Consider the following 23,720-nt stretch of genomic DNA (forward strand, 5'->3'; position numbering starts at 1 on the left):
TTTTTTTCATAAATTGCACAGAAAGTTCTTTGGAGTCCAAATTGGACATATTTTGTTTCTAACAAAATAAAATATATAAGCCAGAGACCAGGAGAGGAGATGATATCTGACTACCTCGACCCCACAGATGGAAGCTTCATGCATGAAACGTTCCCAAATGCCCAATACTTCATTCACTCATGTTGGTGGGTTTCAACAGGATTTGGGTCGAATCCCTGGCAACCCTGAGAAGTTCGTTTAGTGTGTAAGAGTAGTGGAGAATTTACGCACATACTCACACACACACACACACACGGGCTAAGATCTTCAGTACCAGCGTTTGCGCGTGGAGCAGCAGCAGATGATCACAGGAGGAAATCTTAAAAGAGCATCAAGGAATCGTTTCTTAGGATCATGATCAGGCTGAGATGTTTCCAGATGTTCTCCTTCCCAAAGCCTTAGCTCCACTGGATGTAACTCGAGAGTGCGCCCGAATGGAGTGGTTTGGTCGGAGCGCAAGGCACTGATTTACGCACCGCAAGTGCGCAAAAGAGACACAGAGACAGAGAGACACAGAGACAGGAGGAGAGTCTTCTGTATTTTGTTTGCTTGTTTATTTGTTTGTTTGTTTGTTATTTTGTTTAGTAAAGGGTTTCCCGCAGTTATGCGCACTCGGAGTGGAGTTTTGCGCTCCGTGGCGCTTTTCAGCCTCTTCCTTGCGTCAGTTGACGGATTCCCCAGCAGAAATCAGAGGATTGGTGAGACTAAAGCCAGAGGGAACACCGCTCTTACGGTATGGATACGCTGGAAATACTCACACGCACTCACACGCGCACACACACACGCACATAAGTCCATGTGTAAAGGAGGCCATATGGGATGGCACATTTGGGAGCTGTTTCTCATAGCAAGGGGCCATTAGTGACTTTTTTGGTTTTTTTTAGCATCACGATTAGAGAAGAAGTGCACATGTTAATGTTTTCTACTTCAGCACACCCATTTTAATGAAAGGCTTGCAATAAAGTAGGGAAACACTAAAAATCTGTGAGATTAAACAAGAAACAGGACTGTGAAAACCGCTGTGTGTGTGTGTGTGTGTGTGTGTGTGTGTGAGAGAGAGAGAGAGAGAGAGAGAGAGAGAGAGAGAGAGAGAGAGAGAGAAGAGAGAGAGAGAGAGAAAGAGAGCATGACTGTTCTGAAATCAGTTAATCCTCTGAGCAGTTTGTTCTGTCCGTATCTGTGCATGATGGATGGATGAAGATATTGTGAAAAAATTCCCTACAAAAGTTCAGCATCTGTGAACATCTTTTTGTCTTATTTAGTCTGGTTTTTCATCATCCAGCCTTTTTTGCAATCGTGCATTTCAGGTTCATTTGACTCCTTAGAATTGAGAATTTGTCTGGTTGCCACCTTAAAGCTCCAGGTGTCGATCACAAGCTCAGGTGGTAACCTCATGTTCTCCACATGCCCACACGGGCTTTCTTTGGGTTCTCTGGTTTCTTCACATCACACAAGAAAAAAGACTACAACGTGAACTGGGGATTTTAAATACCTCTAGATAATTGTGTGTGTGTGTGTGTGTGTGTGTGTGTGTGTGTGTGTGTGTGTGTGTGGTGTACTATGATGGACTAGCTTTTCATCAAAATATATTCCCACCTCACACCAAACTTTCCTGAGCGGCTCTGAATACGAACCAGGAGATAAAGTGATTACCAAAGAACGAATTAACTATTGGTTCTTGTAGGTTCATCAGTTAAAATAGATTATCTGATATTGGTATTACATTTTACCACCTCCTTTTTTCTCCAAACTCAAATTCTTAATGATTCTTTGATTTGTTTCATGAGGAACCATTGATCTTGTGTTTGTCGAGTGCAAAACTACGAACTATTCATCACCATAGACTTTTTTGATATTATTTAACTAATAATATCAATCAGAAGCATCTTCATTATAAATTTCATGATCTGATCATTGCCCAAACTTAACCTCCATGACGTGTCTTCTGTGTGTTTCAGGGTCCTAAAGTGATTCTAACCCTCAAATGTGTTTATATGTTTAATTAAATCACAAAATTTTCCATGGAAAAATATACCTTTAAGGATAGCCTCGAGTGTAACCTCCGAAAACAGACACACATACACACAGCAAGAGAAAAACAGTGGTACCATTTAAATACGTTCGCTGGTTGTTTATGGAGGAATCTTCATATTGATCTTAGTGTGTTCTTAATCTGAAACCTGGAGGTCAAATGTTGGTCCTGTTGGTTTTGGCAAGTGTGCAATATCACCCCGATTTCCCAAAAATCATTGGTGTGGAGGCAGATTTCCTATTCTTTTTAATATGAGGAGCCTACAAGAAATATCAGGGGTGGTGAACAGTAGGTGCTCCACTCCTCTGGGAAGATGTTCCACTAGATTTTGTAGAAATTGGTGAAAAATGTTTAGCCACCATGGTGTTAGTAATATCTTGATGTAGGTGAGGTGAGAAGGCCTGGGGTGCAGTCAGAGTTCGCATTCAGCATTCACATAGCAGAAGATCTTCCATTCTAACCCATGTACAGCAGATCTTGCTGGAGCTAGCTTTGTGCAAAGGAGCAGTATCATGCTGGAGCAGGTTTGGGTCTCCTAGTTCAAGAGAAGGTAAATTTTTATGCAACCATGTCCACAGACGTCCAATTTTTTGTGTGCCTCCAACTCTGTGGTACAAGTTTGATGAAGAACCACATATGGTTAAAAAAAAAAATCACTTTTATTTATGTAGTGTATTTTGCTGGAGATGTTATGTCTTAATAATGCCATTTTCATTATCGAACACTAATTCAGCAAGAAATAACCAAATTGTAGCTAACGTTACCAAGCAATTTCTCAATATAACTATTTGGCTCTATCTTGGACAGAAATATTACAAACGTACCAGGAAATGGATCAGACACGTATTTAGCCAGACTTCTATCTGCAACGTGAAACAGGAGATTGGCATTCAGCGAACCTGAAAGAGCCCCAGTGGTGTAGCAGATAAACCAAATAATCACCAGCTTGCTCTTCCTGCTCTCAGAATCGAGTACACCGTTAATCCCGCATGCCACAGAGGGCGCCAAATTCTTAAGCCTTTTCAGACGCGTGCGCTTCCTTTCCTTTTTCTTTTTTGGGCGACTGTGGATTGGAAAACTCTCAAATATCCAGCACCCAAACTGAGGTTAAGCTGAAACCGTAAACCGTAATCTATGCGTTCGAAAGTATACGGTAAAAGTATCTCGCACGCTCGGCCACCGGATTTAACGCTGAAACGCTAGCTTGTATTTAAGTCAAACCACTAGAACACACATGTACCATCTGGAGTGGAGGAATAGCTATAAAATCACACTAGTGTGTAAAAGCTTTTGGGCTGTAGAATTGGAAAGAACCCTTTAATTTATTTATTTTATCGTTTCTTTTCGGACCCAGCCGGGATCGATTGACGGGATCCTGAATAATGGGTTTGCACCGTGCAAAATAAATCGCATTTTGACCCGTAAACGTTTTCTGAAGGATCCTAAAGCTAAAAACTGAGCTTTATTTATTGATTTATTTTTATTGATTTTTCTGCTAGTGCAAATACAAATCTGGCTACGGTCTCTGTAAAATGTGACGCGTAAACGATAAAGTAGCATGGCCAACCACCATAACTCAAAAAGTTACAGAATTGTGGTAGACCAAAGTCATATAATTGAATAAACCATGTTGTCTCCATGTTGTAGTTAACCAATAATATACCCTATAAATGTCTATTAGAGCTACAAACCGGTTTTCTCAAGGGAATCTTTTCAAATATATTGAAAGAATAAATTGTTTCCAGTGCCTCCTAATGTATACAGTAAATGAATAGCTTTGCTGAGTCAGCAATTTCCGCTGGGAATATGATTCCTTGAAATGTATGTAAAAAAAAAAAAATCATCAGTTTTTACCATATGTTAACAGTCCATTTTAGTTTGTGTGAGTTTCATTCATCTAAATGTTTTCGCTTTGGGTTTCACAACCTGCACGTGAAGGTGTTTAAGGAAATACCAAACCCTTCAAGGAACAAACAGAATGATTAATCATCAGTCCTTTTTTTTTTTTTTTTTTCTTTTTGAGATGAATAATCAGATCCATCCGTTTCAGTGACCGAACTGCTCAGATTTCAATTCTTATTACTTGTTTTTTGTTCTCTGTCTCCAAAGCAAAAGGTAATATTTTGTGGAGTCTTCAGAGAAATGGTTGTGGGTTTGTACAGCCAGTTCCTGTGTGTTCTTGTGTTCTTGCTTAGTATAACTTCTCATGACTTCATCATGTTAAGCTTGGCGAATTCCCTTTTTTTTTTTTTGAGCCATTGGTGAGTTGTTTATGTCGCCAAGCAAATCAAATTGCAACATGACTGTATGCAGGATGTGGAAGCGGAAAAAAAAACAAAAAACAATATGAGGAAAGAAAAAAACGCTTGGTCAGGCATCCATCCATGCATTGACAGTGCTTTTAGTATCCTCCGTTTCTCTGGACCGCTCCTCCCTTCTTCGTGTGAGCGGTTAGGAATTCCGGCTCCAGGAACTTTGGATTACTCTCCGTTGTTGTGGAGAAGTGTGCAACCACAGGAACGTCTTCGAAACCATTTGCTTTCCATTATTAACTTGTGTTACTCATGCAAATGCAAAGCTGTCCTTTCCTCCCTCGACTGGCAGGTCGGGCTCAACGTGTTTCATTGATGTGGAGGATGAGACGAGGCCAAACCTCTGTTGAGAAAGTGGATTATCTTGGCAAGAGGGTTGTTCTCTGAAGTTTGATTTCAGCATGAAGAAGTCAGAAGGTATGAGAGGTCCCTGGAGGGCTTACTCAGGCCCTCATCACTCTTCTTACAAGCAGGAAAGACTTAATCTACAACAGTGTTTGTGTAGTTGTCATTCTTGAAACATTTATACTCTTATCGAATACTTCAGACTGACATTTGGGGAAACCTTTTTAGAATCAATGTAGAAACATTTATACTCTTAACTTTGGTGAATTAAAGCCAAAGGACCCTTAAAGGACCTTCATTTCCCCTAAAAGTGCAGACATGACTGTTTTGGAAATAATCATTTTTACGCTTTTGAAATGTAAATAACAAAAAGCCCCTAATGGTCTCTAGATATAATAAATTAGAGTGGATAAAGGATGCTTATCTGTCCAAAGATCATTTGGCGAACCATCTTTTTCTAAAAGTGTAGACAGAAACTTAACTCTCTGGAGAGCCCGTAAGGAACCTATTTTTGCCACGAGTGCAGGCAGGGCTACTTGGACGTTATCACTTTCACACTTGGGAGACACATAAAAATGTAGGTTTTCATTTGATCTTAGATAAAAAAATAAATAAATACAAGTCCAGCTTGAGAATCCATCACGCTCTTTAACTGAGATGACTCAGGCACACTGCGGCACTGCTAATTGTTTTAAGGCCACAGCAGAAGGTGCTTCTCTTGCTTGCTTGGAGATTGTGAAATTCAATAGAGCGGCTGTTGGGGTGAAGTTTATCGTTTGCAGTGGAGGACATCTGCTTTGCGTGTGGGAGAGAGACGAAGTCAGAGAAGTGAGACAAGGCAGGCTACACATGATCAGCGGAGGAAGGCTTTGATCAGGCAGCCTCGCTACCCCCCTCTCTCCCCCCTCTCCCCTTCACTGCTGTTTCTTTGCCAGAAGACGAAAGGGATGATCGAATCAGGTCTCCAGATGTGCGCTCTGGGAAACAGAAGCAACACACATGTGGTTGGGGTGGACTGCCCTCATAAAGGTCTCTTCAAAAAAATCAGCCATTGACCTGCAGGAGTAGGAAGAGCTAAATAGACTGGACGAAAGCAAGAGCTCAGAGGAATTATGATTATAGTTATGTACATTATATGTCCCTCAAAAGAGATCTGGATGGAATCGACAGTGCCCATGCCTATCCTGTCCATGTCTGTGGCACCCAGCATCTGGCTGATCGAGTTCTTCTCTTTGATGTCTCATGTGGCGCATAGACAAGGCTCCAATACGAGCCCTTTGAAGTCTTGAAAGATCCAGGATGTAGAGGCCCGATATGACTGTGTCTCATCTGGTGCTATTAAGGCATGTAGCTTGTAAAATGCTCTTTTAAACACCTCTTGGACTGATAAGACGTACCCTACTGGACTTCTAGGGTTCCGTAGACGTTGCTAAGAAGCACAACATGTTTACGACGACCTAAGCTGATGTTCGGCATAGAAATAACACTTTAAAGTACAGTATCTGTAAATCATCGACAGTGTTTTCGAAGGAAACGTAATGTACCAGTTATTATCGAATAATCTGGGATTTCGATTCCAATGTATATGGAAGGTTCTTCTTACTTGTCACAAGCGATGTTGGGAAGATTTCAATACATGAAACAGCTTCCCTGGAGCACAGAGGTTTAAGGGCTTTGCTCAAGGACCCAAGAGTGGCAGCTTGGCGATACAGTCAGCGCTGGATGAAGTAAATGTTATTCCTTAATGTACTTACTTTTTTCACATGTACTTTAATGACGTGTTTGCCTTCGGGAAGACTTTCACTTTAACTTCACTACATTTAAAAGTGAAATATTTTACTTTTTACTTAAATACATTTTGCAGAATCAGTTGAATTTTGAGGATAAAAACGTAACTGGTCAAACACAACAATTTGATTGGCGATTGGTGTATCTACTGATCACCAACATACAGTTCAGCATCAGTTCATCAGCAAGCAGAACATTTTAAAATAAATATATGTTTTGGAATAGTTGATAAGAAGACTTTGGGCTCATAATAATTTGAATAGATATCAATCAGTGTTTGAGTCATTAATATGATTCTATCTATACATTTGAGAGCAAGTACATTTGTACTTTTACTCATATGAAAGTTTAAAGGGATAATTTTAACTTTTACTGGAGTATTTTACTGAGTTTATCTCTACTTTCTTCTTCTTCTTTCGGCTTCTCCCATTAGGGGTCGCCACTTCAGATCAGCCATCTCCATACCCCCCCTGTCCTCTACATCTGCCTCCTTCACACCAACTACCTGCATGTCTTCCCTCACCACATCCATAAACCTCCTCCTTGGCCTACCTCTTTTCCTCCTTCCTGGTGGCTCCATCCTCAGCATTCTCCTACTGATATACCCCATGTCCCTCCTTTGCACATGTCCAAACCATCTCAATCTCGCCTCCCTCACCTTGTCTCCAAAACATCCTACATGCACTGTCCCTCTAATAAACTCATTTCTAATCGTGTCCATCCTCATCACTCCCAACGAAAACCTCAACATCTTCATCTCTGCTCCCTCCAGCTCTGCAGTTTATCTCTACTTTAACCAAATTTCCTTCATTAAACCCACTTGTTCACCATAAAAGCTATGTAGTCTGTTTCGGTCCTGTAGGAATTGTATCTGTCTATACAGAGTAGGAACTTTGCATCCAGAGCGATTCGTGGGGTGTCTTTATACTAACGGAAAGCTAAACATGATATTACGCAATCAAATCTAGTCTGATTAGGGCTATAAAACAGCACGCAAGTCGACAGACACGTACATACTCATCCTGCATGGAGCTGCTCATCCTTTTGTTTATTTTGTTGCAGCTGACAGCAAAATAGCTGTTTCGGAAAAACGGACCAGTTCCAAATTAGTCCTTGGAAAATGGAAAAAACACGTTCATGTGTGCTTGTTTGAGACATCAAAACTCGCTTCATAGCAACCCAAGCTTCTGTTTCATAGCGTAGTTAAAACGATTAGTGTACCACATGTAAAGCGTGGCGAAGCATTAGGAGATTATGAGGAGATAGCATTTAAATCAGTGTGACAGAAAATCCTTGTGCCATTAAAAGAGTGAAAGAGAAATGGAGAGGGTTTTTTGCGGATCTAACGTTGCGGTGAGACAGGAGGTGCCGGAATGGTGATAGATAGCAGATGATTTCAAAGCTTTTTGACAGTGTTGTTGTGGATCCGGGACAACAAGAGTCTGTCTCTTCAACGCCAGACTTCAGGTCTCCATATTAAAGTAAACCAGATGAAAGAGATACATATCCCTTAATGTATAATAATTTACCTGCATGCACCATCCTGGGCCGTCCTCCAAGAATTTCACAGTGCTTCTCTCGTCGGTTCATTGCGGCGTTTTGCGCTTAATGTCGTCCAGCTGTCGGGTCGGGGGGGGGGGAAGCAGCTGAACGGCGTGTTGTTCGTGTTTGGCCGTGTTTCTCCGGACACTGTTTTGTTTGGTTGCTAGCGGGAGAGCTGTAACATGCAGGCTTTTGGGTTTTGATAAGTAACTTATGTAGGATGGAGGCTTAAAAACAGCTCTAAGTCTAGATCAGATGTTTTGCAATGTCAAACGGGTTGTGCAACTTCGATTTTATCAGCCTGACGTGAGCGTGTCCTCTCCTCTGTTACACTGCTGAATGTAAATTCAAATAGATCTCAACTAGTAAAGTTTCAAAGCGAACGGGTCCATGAACTCGCCTGTATTTCATCCCGAGCCATGAAAAAAAACATGCACGTTATTCCAGTAATGCCCTTTTAAAATCCTCTTGATATGCTGTCATGTGGTAGACATTTCACTCCAGATGTGTTTATTCGAAACCCAGGACTTTTTCCTTTCTTTTTCATTTTTCATAAGGGATCAGGGTCACAGCTGTATAGATTTGATATGGATTTGGAAGATGACAGATCTTCTAGTCTTCTTCGCATATGTGATTATATTTGCTACAGGAATTTTTTCCTTGGTAAAGGCTTTATAGAGGGCTGAATCACATGCTTTACTGGTTGTATTAAAGCTACCAAAATCTTGTAAACTCGCTTCTGTTTGATTTTCATAGCACTGTTTACTGTACCAATTGTTATAAAACTCCCTACAGAGCGGTAGAGATCAGGGCGATGATGTAGCCTCGGCTGGACACTGGCGACAAAGAATTTCACACATTTTACTAATAACTAAAATATTGACATGATAAAAATCTGCTGTTTTTCTTAATAAAAACAACCATGACTAAAAGACTGACTGAAAAAAAACCAGACTTTGTGTATTTTACATCTACACAAAATTCATTATGGTCATTGCTAGCTTGATAAGTTTTCTCCGAGGATTATTATATTTTGAGTCATAATTGTCAACTTTCTGTGTAAAATCTTTAACATAGTAGACAGGATTTTTAGGTTTTACAGTAAATTTATTACCTACAGTCCTGTACAGTGGCAAAAATATGGAAACACAGAGACTTTTATGGTTTCTGAAAGACACATGCTGTTTTTTTTCTATGCGGCAAACTCAGTAAGATTTACTTCGACCAAACAAATCTATAAATGTCCAGATGTTCCACTTTATTTTCACTGAAAAATTGATAGATAAAACTCCAGACTTGGACACAGGCTTCAGCTCATCCTCTTGCTGTATGATGAAGTTGGTTCCTAAGAGCCGCAGTTTAGATGGATTGCATGGTGTTGAAGTATGGAATGGTTGCCATGTTGGCTCCTTTCACCCAGAATAAGTCTCCAACTATTCCCTGCTCCAAAACAATCCCAAACCATTGAGCTTCCACCTCCATGTTTGACTGTGGGGGTAAGGCAGTCCGATCACATTTTCTGTCCTGTTTTCCGTCTTCTGTTCTTCTGTTAGAGTTAAAATTGTTGCATATGGACTCCACAGAACGTTGTTCCAGGCATTTATTGTTTAGTTTTTGCCACATTTGTTGCATACAAACTAAAAGAACATGCATGTTTCTCAAAAACCTCAAAAGACCTGGTGTTTTCCCACTGTAACGGCTAACATTAGCTGTCTGGCTAAGATACGTAACAAATTTATGGTAGGAAGAAAAATCTTAATACATTTTAAGGTAAATTTACCTGACAAGATTTATGAAGAGACAAATGTTCTACTTCAGTGCTAATTAAAGACTAACTATCTCAAATATAAGCTAGCATTACAAAGATTTCTGAGAGGATTTTAATGTGAAAAAAAGTTCCTAATCCCCTTTTAAACTAGATATACCTTTATATGGCTAATAATTAAGATCTTGACAGCATTTATTCTAGCAAATGTTCAAAATGTTGAAAAATATATCAGTGTGTTTATAGGTTTGATTTGCAGGATTGCAAAACTCGTTTAGCTTTTTAGCTCATAGCTATTGATTTTGTGCTTTGTCAGGCTGGAAGCCAGGTTCGTTCTGTAGATTCAAGACGGACACTGGAGGACCTTCAGGAGCAAAACCAGCTGAGCAGGAGCAGATCACCTCCACGCCGACACAAAAGGAGATGGCCGCAGTTTCGTTCCGAGGGAGCTCTGCCCAAACCTGCACCCGAGGAAGAGACCCCCTTTATCTTAGACTTGAAGAACTTCCCTGACCTTGCTAATGCAGATCTGGGTTCACAGAATCCAAATATCCAGGTAAGACCAGATCTTGATTCATACCTTCTCTTGCACAGAGTAAATAAGACCAGTTTTTTTTTGTTTTAATCATCCTACAGATCACTGTTATAATGTTTGCTGTGTGAGGATACATTTATAAGCGCCAGGAACTAATAGCAAAAAGTAACTAAAAATTCCTGAAGTTCTGAGTGGTGAAACGAAAGAAAAGTCAGACCACAAGTGCAGTTGATTCGGTCCTAGGAATCGCTTAAGCCACCTGTTCGGATTGTTATCTCATAAACAAACTTGGAGAAAAAATTATATAGAATTTGGCCATGATTTTATCATGTTGGATGATCTTGTGAGATCCCAAAAACACACAAGAGCTAAAACAGGATTAACATGTAAAAGTTGAAGTGGGTGTATTTTAGTAGGGGAAACACTATAATAAAGGTTTTGGTGAAGTTCGAAAAACAATTTTTTGAGCGACTCAGGGAAATTGTGCTAATGTGCTGTCATTTAGGTGGTTTGGGGGTTCGAGGTCTTTCCCTTGTGGACTATCTGTATGTTTTGGCATCCATGCAAAAGGCATTTACGGCAAATTATTGTTGGGAAACATAAAAAATATGAGTTCCCTTGCAACAGCGAGTGGTCCTGGTGACCTACCTGATCGACTCATGGTAGTTCAGAGAAATGAAATAAATTCATTTGGCAGCAGTTTGCGCTGGATGCAATTAACCTGTGCACTCATTGTTTTACTCAGTTATTACAAAGTGATTGCAAACGGGACTGGGTTTTTATGCACTTATTGGCTGTGTCACAGCTGTTCTTAAGCAAAGAGGCTTCTTAAATTACCCAAGGCAAGACCTTTACGCCGATGGAGCGCCACTCGGCCGTCTCGCTCGAAACCTCTCCACACAGTTTATAAAAGAAGGAAACGACAACAAGAAAAATCCAAAAGGTGAAAGGCCGGCGTTATTTTAACAGTCTGTTTTCACTGTTTAGTGCAAGAGCTAATCCAACCTTTCTCACTGTGCTTTTTCGAAAATGGAGTAAAGAAGGGTCCTTTTTCTTATTTTTAGTTCCCGTACGATGTTTGTGTTCACGAGTATTTGAAAGGAAATGAAGTTGGACTTCTGGGGAAAAAAATACACAATTGAGTTTTATAACAGGGAAAAAGTTGAAGCCGTCCAACAGGGAACGGTCCGTCGTCTATGAATAGCAGACGAGGCTGTTTTTATTTGCATGCATCCTTATTTGTTTTTTTTGCTTTATTAAGTGTAATACAGTTTTAAGGACAGAGGAGTTTGCTGTTAGCAAATGTTTACTCGTCAAAAAATCTTGACAAGATTTTAATCAAGCCAAACATGATCCACAGCCTTGTAGACACTGGCTTAAAGGAGATCTTTGTTGTTAGTCTCAACTCTGTGCATGGCCACTTGAAATTGAAATTGAAGTAGAAACACTGATGAGCTCTGTTTCAGCTTGGGTGGAGCTAATTCCAGGAAAGTAATCAGTGCAGGATGGTGTGATGAAACAGAATGACCATGATGATTTCCCCATTAGAGCCCAGTTTCATTCTTCTTATTCCACCGCAAATCATTAACTCTTAAAGTTTAGACTGCAAAATGTAACCCTGAAGACTTTCCTGTTTCATGTAAAGTTGCCTTGGAGATTCCTTTCAGAAATGTTATCTAAACATCTTGTGTCCTTACAAAACACCTCATTAAATCAACATTTATAGGCATATTAGAAGATTAAAACCTTCTTTTACCATGCCAGAGTGTTGAGCTCCTGCATTCTTGAGATTCAGTGACGGTTCAGACACGGCCGTCTGATGTAATTGCCGTTGCTACAGTAGCATAATCACCACGATAGAGGTGTTTATAAACAGCTCCAGCAACCATCAGATACATGAGGAGTCATATAAACAGCTAGTCCTCTGTCTAGGCCTGCTGAGGAACACAACATCTTTATCATCATACAAGCCATGGCTTGCTGAACCTGTCATGCTGTTAACATCCTCTGGGGAATTAACGGGGGTGGGGGGGGCAGGGGGTTTCTGGTAATAAAGTAAATTAAGAAGGCGACGTGTACACAATTGGTGTACAATATTTTGCAACTCTACATTATAAGTAGGGAGCTGAGAATGCTGGTGAGAACCTGACCCACTGAAGAATTTACTTTGTTCCCCATTAATGTCCTTTCCCTTGATGTTGTGCCAGGTAACTATTGAGGTTGTGGACGACCCTCAGATGGAGGTTGAGATGGACCTGGCTAAAGAGGGAAGGAACGACTGGCCTCTGAACTCCGAGGAATGGCTAGGCCACAAGAAACTCTTTTGGCCTCTCTTTTGGGAATACCATGACTCCAGCGAGGAAAGCGCAGGCCAGGCTAGTTTAGAGGAGAACGGCGACGACCTGAGCTACGGAGGAGAAGATTCGCTGCTGAGTGGAGTAGGAGTGGACTGGGATGGCCGCTGGAAGGGATGGGGGTCGATGGAGAGTTATGGTAAGAGACATTTCTGACATTTCTTTGATCGAAATCTCGAGAACCAGAGGTGAAATTATGACTTTTGAGTTTTACTTGTCGATGTGGTTGGAAAGACCAGATTTCACACATTTCTTAAATGTTTTCCTCAAGCTGGTTTCCTCTCCTTGTATGAAACAGCAATACAGAACCCACACTCCTCTGAAGTCCAGACATGATTTATGATTCGGGATTTGCACTTAAGGACCGCTATATAAACACACTAATTTCCATGGCCAGTCTTTCAGCCCTTTGTTTGATCCTTATTTAAAGTAAACAGCTGAAAAAAACATACCAGTGTAGATTATCTCTGTGTACATGTTGCACTATTTAAGTTGTTTCCTACGTTACTTTCAAAGATGGTTAATCTTTTTGAAAAATTCTAATACAAAATCTGAAAAACCCTAATACAGTTGTCTAAAGTTGACATAGATATTATTTTCTTTTTCTTTTAAATAGCTAGAATCAAAGCTAGCATTTATTCCTTCCAAAGATCGTATTAGTTACTAACATGTTTTTTTATCTAAAAGCACAAGACAGCGAAAAAAGACAAATTTAAGAAGACTTTATCATCATTGAGGTAAAACTAATTTTGTTTGGTAGCTCTCAAAAACCAGCAGCAGTAAGGAAATATAAACATAAAAATAACACAAAGAATCAACAAAAGATAAATGCACTGAAATATAAATATAACAGTATACACAGAATACATGTGCAGTGAGATTTGAATGCAGACACAGAACCCATCTCATTTTGGCCCACATTACCAGCAGGCCTTGGCTCACGCCGTGGCTCTGAAAGCTCCGAGTTTCGAAGCTGTCCGCTTTGCTAATGGCAGCGTCGGGCCTCTCCGCTTGCTAAACAACTAATATTCGTGTATAATTAGACAGCAGATTGGAACAGGCTGCGAGACTGCGGCAGACAGTCCGAGCTGTTCTTTTTATCTCCAGCATGCTCGTCTCTTCCTTTCATCTCGAGTCCTGGTGCTGAGCTGCACTTCACATGGCTCGAACATCTTTGAGCTCGCCGAGGAATTTTTTTTTTTTTTTTTTCGGCTCTGCACGAAAAAACACGCTTTTCCTCTCAAACATGTTTTTGATCAATTAGTTCATTAACGTTCCTCATCTAAAACCATGCAATTGTCACTTTTGGGCCACAAAATCTCATAATTTGTGCACGGCTTTTTCATAAATGTAATGGCTGGTTCATTAATATGTATATTAATTTGTCCATTAGTTTACTAAGTGGGATAACAACGTTTGTGTTAAAGACATGGGTTCATGATTTTACTTCGATTTTCATTTCAGATCCAATACTGGTCAATTAAAATGGGCTTACAGTGTAGCCTGGTCTGGGTTTTCAGAATCATCTTTATTGTATCAGTATCATGGGTTGCATGTACATTTTTCATGGTGTTCAGATGATATAAAATATAAGAAATAAATATATTTACAAAAAAGGAAAATAAAACAATACAATTATAAATAAAGATAACGACAATAATTGTACAGTTTGTTCAGGGGATGTAAAGAAAGGCAGTGTAAATAATAATAATAAAGTAAGTGAGTCAATGCAATGATCATTTATCCCAAATAAACCCAAGGTGCAGGTTTGCAGTATAGTAGTCCTTGTCGATTGTGTTAATGCAACACATATGAAATGAACAGTGTGGGTTTACATTACTGTAATGTTAGTATTTATGGAAGAAAGCTAGAAATGTTGGTGGGTCCGTTGCGTTTTTTGCCTAATAATTGAATAGGTGTGGATAATTCACCTTAGTCACATAATGGCCTGTATAAAGCCTGATTACATAGGAATCTTTTGTTTAATTATTTGTTTGATTGTTTGTTTAATTATTTAGAATTGAGATCACAATTCTTATAGAGTAATTTTGTAAATCGTATTACCGTAGCTGCATGTTTTAGTTCCGGTTTACCCAGCGCATGTTTGTGAATGACGCCTTGAACTGGACCTTTACTGCGACATTGACTGTCCACACTTAGTTCCTGTTTGCTGTTATAATAACCTCCACTCTTCTGGGAAGATGTTTCACTAGATTTTGTGATTTTAGATTTGTGGAGATTGATTCAGCCAAAAGGGTTTTATTAAAGTCGAGTACTGATGCAGGTGATGTGAGGAGGCCTGGGGTGCAGTCAGCATTTACATTCATCCCAAAGGTGTTCAATAGGTTTTTAGATTTATAGCAGGAGATCTTGCACCCCAACCCATGTAAGGCAGATATTCATGGAACTGGATTTGTGCACAGGGGCAGGATCAGTTTTGGGTCTCCTGGTACAAATAAAGGGAAACTTTAATGCTACCACATCCACATCCTATTCAATTGTGTGCCTCCAACATCCACCCAAAAATCAGCTGTCCCTTTTTTCTTCTGTGAGCTTCAGGGAAGTTGTAAGATCATGTGGTACCACATCCCTAAGGCTCATTAGTCCAACATAAGGAGGAATAGTCACTCAGTCTTATGCAAATGTCGCCTGACATCTAATTAAATGGAGAAACTGATTATTGCATTAACTAAAAAATCATGACAGAACTTAAAAGTAGGTTTATGAGCTAATAAAAGTCCATGTGTCACATCCATATAGCTGGAATTGCCATGTGTCCTGCAGGTCCCTTTCTATATTTGACACACTTTAAAAGCATGCTAAAGCATGTCATATTTTACCGGTAGCTCTGTGTACATTTAAAGCCCTCAGCCCCAATAAAACCCTTCGTAAAGCGTTAAAATTACAGTGTCCCTGTGCAGGAGCTCGGTTTACACTGTATTTGCCAAAAGCAAGCGTTTGGAGTCAATCATCTATCAGCAATCTGATCCCATGTTTGTTCGTCTCAGTTTAGCTGTATTACCGTTGCTCATGTTTAACATGATTGGAGGAAAAACGTTGCTGTAGTGAAATTCTTTTCCACCCTACGATCCACGCTGGTGGCATGACTGTATGACTTCTGTGCTCCAGTAGCCGTGACCCTTTGCTCTGAAATTCACCTAATGAGTGCACTTGGACTGAGGTGTACAGAACAACGTGAAACGGAGAAGGCCGACCAAGCCGCATTGTTAATGATGCGACACGAGCGTAATCTCTACATGCTCAGTAAGTGTAATGCTTTTTCTGTAATTATGGCCAGCCGCAGGAAAACGGCCCAGAACACACTGACCTGCTAAAATGCAGGGTACACTTGGATTTCCTGGGATACAGGACGATTTTTTTCTTTTGGGAGTTTGATTAGTAGTGAGGTCACATGTTCGTGAATTAGCATAATAAGAAAAACTAGCAACAGTCAAATCACTTGTATTGCTAGTATTTTATTGCTAGAGTTGTCTCTTGTGGGCGTGGCTCATTTGAGAAAAGACAGAAGTAGCTATAGATAGCTTCTAAAGCCAAGTAGTTAAAAATGTAATGCAAAAAATTGATTCACTAAACAGTGTAAAAGCTGATTTACATATGTGCTATAATATGTGCAATTATCTACTTGTACTAGCTACATTTTCTCATCAGCGATACCAAAAAATCTGTTTATTTAGGTATAAGACTGGACCAGGGTTCCATGATTACATGGTTTGTACATTACAAATGGGAACTTACTGCAGGTAGCAACAAAAGTGGATAACTGAAGAAACTTCAGACCACATGCATGAAAACATAAGAGGAATTACGTAGTTTAGCATAATTAGCTTATAACAAAGCTCACAGTTGAAAAAAAAAAACGATGAAATTGTTAAACACAACATCTACTGTAGTGAGATCATTTATTCATTGATATCCCATGAACATTTTCTCCTGGTATTTATTTACTTCGATATTTTTTTATTATCGGATCAAGTGCTTCTTTCTGAAGTCAAACAAAATAACAGCTTTTTTGGAACTTGGTAAAAAACTCCTAGAGCAAGAGTTTAAGAAAAAATAAATCCCGCACACACACACACACACACACACACACACACACACACACACACACACACACACACACACCTCTCCTCCCATATGCTCTAAAGTGTGTCAAGCATTTCCGGCTTCGTTACATAACCTTCCCACCTGCTGTGTAAGGAATGTACCAGGGCTGAGTCTCTCTAACACACTGTTTAAGTTTTGAAAACCTTTTATTAGTAGCATAAGAATCTGCATTTGGATTTGAACGGTTATGTAATAACACACAGTGTATCCGTGTATAGGTCTCTGTGTTCATATACATCATATAATTTAGAGAATCGCTATTTAAACGTTAACTTTAATGAAATGAAATGTTCAGCAGTGTGCTTCAATCATGGCGTATAGAGAGAGGTGAAGGGTTGGGGACAGTGGGATGGTGAACAAAATGCATACCCTTCAATTTATGAGCTAGAACTTCCCAAATGTGTTCTTCACTAGTTGACCTTGCGATCCAGTCCATCCTCGAGAAGTTCAGTAGGATTTAGGTGCAGTACTGGGCATTACAGATAACAGCCAACTGGAGTGCTTACTAAATTGCATGTACAGAACTTGGACATGTGCCTTGTAGTATGGTGGAATTTATGTTTTTTTTAATTGACCCTGTAGATTATGAGGAAGAGGAATGGAGCGACTGGTCCCCGTGCAGTGCCACCTGCGGCCACGGCACCCAGAAGAGGGTTCGGTCATGCGGATACGCCTGTACAGCTACTGAGTCTCGCACGTGTGAACTGCAACGGTGTCCAGGTCAGGCCTAATCCCATCATTTCACCTGCTAAACACACACCTACACACACACACACACACACACACACACACACACACACACACACAAATCCTTCCAGATACCAGGTTTTACATCATGAAGAACACTGAGTAGTGAATATAGTAATGTATTATAAAAGTGCATCGTTTATACATTTCAGCTGAACCAACCCATCTGTGATTAGCGAAAACTGCTATTCAGGCTTATTTTCCGTGTACGTGGGATAAAACCTCTTTTTTTGGCCCGGGTACTAAGGCTCAAAGAGCGCTTTCATACACGCCGTATACATGGGTCATTTCAGAGCACGCACATGCACACATTTGTACACACAATACACACTCGCAGCTTTTGCGTGCTGTTGACTTTACAGAAATATATGCATTAAATCTGCGCTTCATTAACCGTGATTCAGCTGATTTAGGCAGCTGATGTGGAATGGATGCAGATTACGCCTGAAATCACACTACACTTCTTTGTACATGGTGTGCAGTAGATAATATTTGCACTTGTTTAACGTACAAGTGTTCAGGCATAGTGGACTGGGCCAAGAAACACTATTGTGAAACCGATAAATTATTTATTTTTCATTCATTATACTGTATAAATAGGCAAAAAAATAAAAAGGGTTATTTGTTGTGTTACCAAATAGATGATTTGCTTATTAAATAGATTTTGCAAATAAAATGATGTAATTAAGAGGTGAAGACAGATTTCGGAAAATAAATTAAGGGTGCAACACAAATTAAAAAAAAAAAATTCTAAAATAAAAATTTGATAAAACTTGAGAAAAACTGAAAAACTTTCCGTAAAAAAAAAAAAAAAAAACACTGATTACTAAAAGTTTCCCAACTCATATTCTCACCTTTAACATGTAAAAACCTTATTCATCGATTACAATAGTAAAAACAAAAATGTTTTTATTAAATAATAGATTGTTGACCTGCACAGAAAATAAAGGTTCAATTGTAAATAACGATTGCAGTTATATGGTGCTCATGTTTCTTTGCCTCCTCTGTTTCTCCAGATGACCCGAACGCCGTGACGGAGCTCATTCCTCACGAGATGATGAACGGCACCGATGCCTTCGATACGGGTCAGTAAACTCCATTTGATACATAATGGCAATTACAGTTTTATTACTGCTTTTATTACTACTATATTAGATTTTCTAAGATCCCAAAGCTCTCTGACCTTCTACTGCGTGTATTAATGCACATGCTGCAGTGTTTTTCGAGGCGTCCACTCAGCAGCATTTACCAAATGAGACCGATTTATAATCATTACCGGTACTTGTGCGTGCTTATGAGGTTACGCTCCTCGGGGAGACCGGGGTTAATTCCCACCGAGCAAACTGATTGCGCTCAAAGCTTTGCCGCTTCTCTCTTTAAATATTTACAGATTTTATTATCTCCTCTTCAGTGTAAGGCATGTTTCTCCTTCAGCTGAAATGGCCCTTGACGTTTTTCGGGGAACGGCCCCCATGAGGCTGCAATCAAAGAGAAAGCAGGAGTTCAGTTGGACTGGAAACAAAAACATATTTAGGATTTTCAGGATTGCTCCATCGAGAGCGTTAGCAAGACCGTGAAATAGTGGTTCGCTTTCCCAAAAAGCAATGCTTTTTATTTTTCTAAACCTGGGCACAGGCAAGTGATCCGTCTTTTTATTAAACTGTAATAAGTGTGGTATGAAGACCTGAGAAGATAAAGTGTTAGGAGATTTTTGTGTTTTTTTTAAATAGTCATGTTTTTATCATAATCAAATGTTTTTAATGAAAATGTTCCAAAATGGTGTCTGCCTCCTGGGTAGACTTTATTTCCTGGAAGATGGAGCCGATGTTCAGAGCTGTTTCGTTTGTTTGTTTTTTTTAAAAACCAGAGGATGTCAGTCAGACTGTAGTAAAAAGAGCTGACCCTAACAATAAGTGATATCCCAGTCTTCTCAGACACAGATGTCAGCGTTTTTAGGTAATTTACTGAGCTCTTTGATTGAGCTGTTACTGATTCCTCTCTTGCAGATGTGGACAGCTGTGAGAAGTGGCTTAACTGCAAGAACGACTTTCTGCAGAAGTATCTCAATCAGGTCCTGACCGAATTACCCAGCTGCCCCTGCGTTTACCCGGCCGAGGTCGTCTACAGCGCCGTGAACATCTTCGACGAGAAGCTGCGCAAGAGCTACCGGTGGCGCGACGCCAGCGGACCCAAGGAGCGCCTCGATATCTACAAGCCGTCCGCGCGGTTTTGCGTGCGCTCCATGTTGTCATTTGACAGCACCACGCTCTCCGCCCAGCACTGCTGCTACGACGATAACATGAAGCTGATCACGAGGGGAAAAGGTGCTGGAGCGCCCAACCTTATCAGCACCGAGTTCTCTCCGGAGCTCCATTACAAGGTGGACGTGCTTCCATGGATCCTGTGTAAAGGAGACTGGAGCCGCTTTCACTCGGTACGTCCTCCCAACAACGGATTGCTGTGCATGGAGAACCCTCTGGAGGACGTCTATATGAACGAGCTGGAAGAGGCTCGGGAGTACTGAGAGGCAAAGCTGTCTCATCTCAGAACTATTAATATACAGTATTTCGCTGCAAGATACGATGCCGAAAAACGGCATTTGTACACTGTTTATATTCACCTCAACTCTCACAACAGCTAGAACACAGTACAGTTCCGCACAAATGCAACCATCTCAATCTTTCGCACTTTTCCCCAGAGCCAGTTAAAACAATCAGGGACTCTTTCAAAAGACCAACCTCTGGAGCAGGTTCACTGTATTTATCAGGTTCATATCCCTGACCCTTCTTGTTTTGGTCATGAAAGTAATTCCAGTCAGGCTGTAAAACTTGAGTCCAGGCAGAATCCCTGCTTGTTATCTTAGACTCAAAGCCCCGAGTTGGCGCTCGTCTAACGCAGGCAAGATCAATCCAAATAAATCAAACACGAGCTCGAGTGCCGCATGCGCGTGGCTTCGAAATATTTCACAGCTCTTCCTGAGCCTGCATGTTTCTCCCAGATGTGCTTGGATTTAGTGTCGTGTATCATTTTCAGAGTTTTACAGATGCTGGCGCTGGATTACAGTCATCGCGGAGATGCCTTGTTTTGCTTCTTGAACGGGATAAAGATGTCACCCTTTTAGCAACAGCTCTCCAAATATCACATGCACATAGCATGATAATGGCTAAACATTTTTCAAGGTTTTAATACTATCATACATCTGTGTTTCCTAAGGTCCTTCAGCTTTCCAAGATAAAGACGCCTGCTGTAGATATAAAATATGTAGCCGTGATGTTCCCACCTCAGTGATAAGTATTTGCACAGTGAAGAGTCAGTGTAGTCGATTATTTTCTTAGAATTGTCGATTGCGTTCTTCCACATAAGCGTGAACGATATTCTTGCGAATTTGTCTGCAATTAAGGATCTCTTTAAACGAGCTTCTAGAAGGCATTATATGCAAAAGGCAATCAGTTGTCTTGACACATTGATTTTGGATCCGCAAAGATGCAAAGAAATGGTTTGAGAAGCTCTCCAAATGCAGCAGTCCTCCACAGTGGTAGTAACAGCTGGAGAATATCTAGACATATAATGAAGCAAATATTCACACGACTTGTCTATGCTCTTTGAGGTTCTCCAATTTTCTTATTCAAAAAAGCTGCTTCAAAAGTATTTGGACAGTTCTACCTGAAACTGTTTGAACAGAAATGAACTGCCTGCTGTAGAGTTTTACATACAGCCTTTAACGATTATACTTTAGAACTGTTCAAGTGTAAGTTGAACAATACACTTTTAGAAAAAAGTAAAAAAAAAATTTTAAACATTCAAAATTTTTTTCCTCTGAGAGAACCTTATTTCAAACTTATCAGGTTTTAAATAGAATCCTTTTCTGTGTGAGTCAAACACAAGTATTACATGAAAGGGTCCTTCATTATCTGGTTTATTCCTCTGGGAGAACCTCTAAAGAGCCTTATGCCAGCAGATTCCTCTTTTACAGAGGGTTCTAAGTAGAAGCCCTTTCTGCACTACTAGGCAGCATACGCAACATACGAGGACTCATAATTCTTCAGGTTGTCCCTGAGAACTTTTACATAGATTTCATAGACTTGATAGTATATTTGGTTCGATCCTCTGGCAGAGCTTGTACATTTTTTATGAGGAACGCTGCGAGAGGATTTCAGTGATTCCGAGAGGATTCCAAATAGAAAAGTAAAATCCTTCAAAATTATACAACAGGTTCTACTACAGATGGATCTCCTTTCAGAGAAGGTACTATGTAGAATCTCTCATCTCGAGCAGGCATCATGTTAGATTGTGATCACACAGATTATCTCGAGAACATACATTCTCACCACAAAATGTCACCTACCTCAAAAGCCTCCTAACAACACAATATACTGTACTGTATAACCAGGTAGTGTCTTACCTAAATATTCATCAAGCATAGCCCATAAAATACACCACCATGCTTCGAAGAGTTGACGGTATAAATTATTAACAACAGAATTTGGAACTGAAATAGACTTTATTTGGATTATATTTAAATAAACTAGCTTAGAATAGTACTTCTGTGAAGCATGGTGGTGGCAGCATCGTGACAAGAGATGGCATTTTTCCAAACTATATTAGTTTTTTCCTCCTCAATTCAATGTGTGGATCTTCCTGATGAAAAAGTTCAAGCAGGGTGAACACGTATACACTGCACTGGCACCCTACGGATTTAGTTAGTTAATTACTTAACACCTGAGACTCATCGTTTGTGTAGAATCTCCCTTTCTTTTTTAAGGGCAGGAAGGATGTATGGGGAACAAACAACATTTGAGCAGAGAACAATGAGCGCGTGCTTTGCAAATCCCCACCGAGTTCCAAGTGTATCAAAGCCCACTTGTATTGCAAAGGGATGTTGTTTTAAGAGCTAAAGCTTCACCTTTCAGCCTGGGTGTTTATCTTGATCAGTGTCTTTGTGCAATGTTGAAAAAGAACACCGGGGGATTGGGCAATGCAAAGGCGCGTTGACAGGTGAATCTCGCACCACTGTAAAAACATGCACGTCTGGGTGACATCTTAATGACTGAATTGAGACGTGACCCATCCTGAATATCCTGGAGCGCACCACTGCTTATCACAGCTGGCTTTCTTCCATCACATTCTCATATTCTTATATACTGACAGTCAAAAGATTTTGAACATAGAAGTTTTTTTTCCACCTTTACATTTTGCACACTATTGACAGTTTATTGAAAGCTTTATTTAAAGCCAGATTTGTCTTATGGTAGATTTAACACAAACTTAGTATTTACTATAAGACAAATTTTTGTTGATCTAGATGTTCGTTTTCAAATAAAATCAAGTCAGAATAATTTCTCATATTACTATTTATTACTTAAATTTTCTCCTTCTATAGTATTTATAATGAATGGTAGTAGATGGTGTCCAAAAACCTTTGGCCAGCAGTGTCAAGATGTAGGTTTTTTTTAACACCTGCATGCAGAATGCTCTGGCCTCTAATCGCTATCTATTACCAGACGTCACATGGTGTGATTGTGAATTATATTTTTTTAGCAATGAGAATTGAATTATAGTTTAAAAAACAAAAAAGCTGTGTGAATGAAACTCAGTGCGCAAACGGCTCATTAGGTTTATTAATATTCTCCTTAGATGTCAGTGTGTGTCAGTAAGCATCCCTTAACGTCTTTAACATCGAGCACCCGTAAATGAACTGGATCTCCTGTTGAGTTTCCCTCACATTCCAGCGTCCAGGATCTCATACGGCGCAGCTGTGAAGGAGCTTTAATCTCGGTGTAGGAGCATCCCGCGCACTTTGTTATGGCATGTCCGCATCACGTTTCAGCGCCATGGAATCCACGAGCCGTGTGGTATGCGTACAGGCCAGGAGGTGTGCGTGCGGCCACTGGAAAACTGCGAGAGCCCGGAACACGAGGGCACTCGCGTCTGGCCTCGGTTTCTCGTTGATTCCTTTGAAGCCTTGCCAGGCTTTTACGCTCCTGTTTTGTTTTAGCACCAGGCCCTCGATCCGGGTTGGCGTTTTTTAAAAGCGTATTGTCAACGTGTCTAAAGCTCTTCAAGAGATATTGCAGGAAAATCTAGAGCTGACGAATTGAACTGACAAAACTCGAATTTCAGTGAAAGTTTACGTTTT

The 23,720-nt window shown here is 40.2% G+C and overlaps 1 protein-coding gene across 1 annotated transcript; it reads left to right on the forward strand.

Moving 5' to 3' along the window:
- The first annotated feature begins 259 nt into the window (after positions 1–259).
- Positions 260–21,362, forward strand: ism2a (isthmin 2a). Its single transcript, XM_083551083.1, has 6 exons — positions 260–772; positions 10,140–10,379; positions 12,566–12,851; positions 17,420–17,557; positions 18,601–18,669; positions 19,591–21,362. The coding sequence occupies exons 1-6, from the start codon at positions 644–646 to the stop codon at positions 20,106–20,108; spliced, it is 1,380 nt and encodes a 459-aa protein (XP_083407209.1). The 5' UTR covers positions 260–643; the 3' UTR covers positions 20,109–21,362.
- Positions 21,363–23,720: the final 2,358 nt, after the last annotated feature.

Source organism: Silurus aristotelis (genome assembly GCF_946808225.1).
Source record: "Silurus aristotelis genome assembly, chromosome: 9".
NCBI lineage: Eukaryota > Metazoa > Chordata > Actinopteri > Siluriformes > Siluridae > Silurus > Silurus aristotelis.